This window comes from Phytophthora parasitica, assembly GCF_000247585.1.
Source record: "Phytophthora parasitica INRA-310 unplaced genomic scaffold supercont2.9, whole genome shotgun sequence".
In the NCBI taxonomy this organism is placed as follows: Eukaryota; Oomycota; class Peronosporomycetes; order Peronosporales; family Peronosporaceae; genus Phytophthora; species Phytophthora nicotianae.
The window spans coordinates 667,498-669,820 of record NW_008648995.1 but is presented as its reverse complement, the minus strand read 5'-3'; the positions used below and the strand labels follow the sequence as shown (position 1 = coordinate 669,820).

General features: G+C 47.4%; 1 protein-coding gene across 1 annotated transcript; it reads right to left on the bottom strand.

The window, feature by feature from the left end:
- On the bottom strand, window positions 1-1,740 carry PPTG_06302 (hypothetical protein). Its single transcript, XM_008900204.1, has one exon. It carries the CDS (start codon window positions 1,142-1,144, stop codon window positions 803-805), a length of 342 nt encoding a protein of 113 aa, XP_008898452.1. The 5' UTR covers window positions 1,145-1,740; the 3' UTR covers window positions 1-802.
- Window positions 1,741-2,323: the final 583 nt, after the last annotated feature.

Genomic DNA, 2,323 nt, shown 5'->3' with positions numbered 1-2,323 from the left:
CGTTTGAGTTTTCCTTGCGTGTCCGCCGATCTAATTAACGCGTTATCAAAGTTTCCATCGTCTACTAAATCGGGCAGCTCCATCGCTACTGGGGTCCACACGTTGGGATTTTCGTCATCAGAATCAGCTACTCCAGGAACATCCAGGAGTATGTTATGGAGGCAGCCCAAGCACGAATTCAAGCCCCAGCTCACTCTTCATCATGCTCATTACGAAGCCTCAGCCTCAGCCTTTTCAAATTGAAAAATCTTCCCTTCAAAATTTCCAATACAGTGCTCGTTTCAAACCCGAATCTTACTGAGTTCCTTGTTATACCTTCCCTGTGGCGTTGTTAACTGACCCTTGCGAGGCTTTTTGAACACAGGAACGATGTTAGTATCTGGAGCAAATCCAGAGTCTGCTAGAAGGTACTGGTCGCCCTCAAACATCTCAGTTTTGCATGTCTGTAGGTCGCATTTAGCCATTAATCTTGCATCATGTGAACAACCAGCCCATCCTGTATAGAGATACCTAAAACTTTTTGTGATCATCACAAACCACGAGAGCTGCCATTTCATAGCAGCATTTGCGGCTGTAATAGTCTACACCCTCAAGTTCTTGTTTTGCTGCGAAAGGAAACAGAGTTCCATCGACAAAGCCGATATACTGTCGAAATCCCGAGATCTCCTCGATTCGAGCGCTAATTTCCTCGCGTTCCTGATTATCTGGCCACGCAACTGCCTGCTGTTCAGCGCCACCAGCGCGACTATACAGCAATCGGTCAACAGCTCGACTCCACCTTCAGAGCACAGAAAATGGCGTGCTAACTTTCCAATCGATGCACCATTGCCATCACACCCAAATCGATATTGCGCAACCGTGAGCTGGCACGAAGTTGGCGTCTGAGGAACGTTCGAGTTGTAAAAAAAAAAACTGGGTTGTCTTTAATCAAATCCACGATCTGTGTAAATTGAAACCTCGTGACGCGGAAATCTTGGGTGAATCGTCGCTCGTCAAGCTGGTTGAGCCAAAAGTCCAATGTGTCCGGGTCACGTGACACAGGATCTCGCTTGTTCAAATAACGGGATTTACTTATCATCCAGTATGCTTCTATGAACTGCATCAGCCTGTCATTATCGGGTTCCGGTGTTTCTAGCAAAGACATCTCATCGTCATCATCGAAAGGTCAAATATAACCTCAATGCTTTCACCAAGCGCCACAGATCGAATCCCACGCCTAAGCGCCCGCAAGGCGCGCTGTCGCCTCCAAATTTGTGGCATTTGCCACTGCCGTTATAGACTTGCTGCTGTGTGTCTGAGTCTTCGAGCTTAGCGATTTCAGCTGATATGCTTGCTCTGCTGCTAGCTGACTGCTCCACAACTTTAGGTACAGGAGTCCTTGCTCTCTTAAATCCCTAGTTATCGACCACCGTAAGGAAAATGCAGTTGCACTTCCTCTTATCGTTGCTGCTGGTGCAGTACGTGATCCTCGCGGTGACGTTGCAGCCGTGGTCTTTCTTGAAGCTACTTGAACCCTCTTGGCGGTGGCAACACTGCGGCTACTACAATACTTGACCCTCTTGGTGGTGATGGAGTTGCTGCAGTACTTGGCGACGGTGTCACTGCAGTACTTGACCCTCGCGGTGGTGCTGCCACGAGGTTACTTTGCGGGAACTACTCGCGGTGAAAGAGCTGTTGTTTCTACGAAGATCGCGCGAAGTCTCAAGTTTCGTTGCCGGCTCGGTTGTGCTCGAAAAAGAGGGCTCAAAGTTAATTGGAGAGCAACCAATCAGAGACGAGTTTTTTTTTGCCCCCATGCCATAATGTTCGCCAACTTTCTGCTTTGAAACTCCCTAATATAATCCAGGCATTAACGCGATCTGATCTGCCATAATCATGTTAAAGCTTTCGAAGCTATCAATACATACCGGTATCCCAATGAAACCGTACCTCATATCCATATGATAAGCTCGTTTGGTATGAAGATAAAGTCCACGCATGATATCGGACGAGTCTTGCTGTTCCGTTACAGCGAACATATTACAGTAAAAACCTGTCCTAACTAATAATCGCCGTTGTCAAGGCCGCCATCAGATACAGCTATAATATCAGATAGTGGAGGATGGTAATGTGGTGTAGCGATTTCTAAGTAATCGCTGAAGTGGCTACATTCAAGTTGCTCAAGCCTTGAACTCTCGGTCATGCGACAGGTGTTGACCACGATGCAAGATGACCAAGGACACATCACTACCGAACGTTCGTCGGGTCCGACTATGACCAAGATGTCACTCAAGTCGGGTGGTTCGTATCGGTGAAGCTGGATTCACATTCAGCTGTCAAGAAC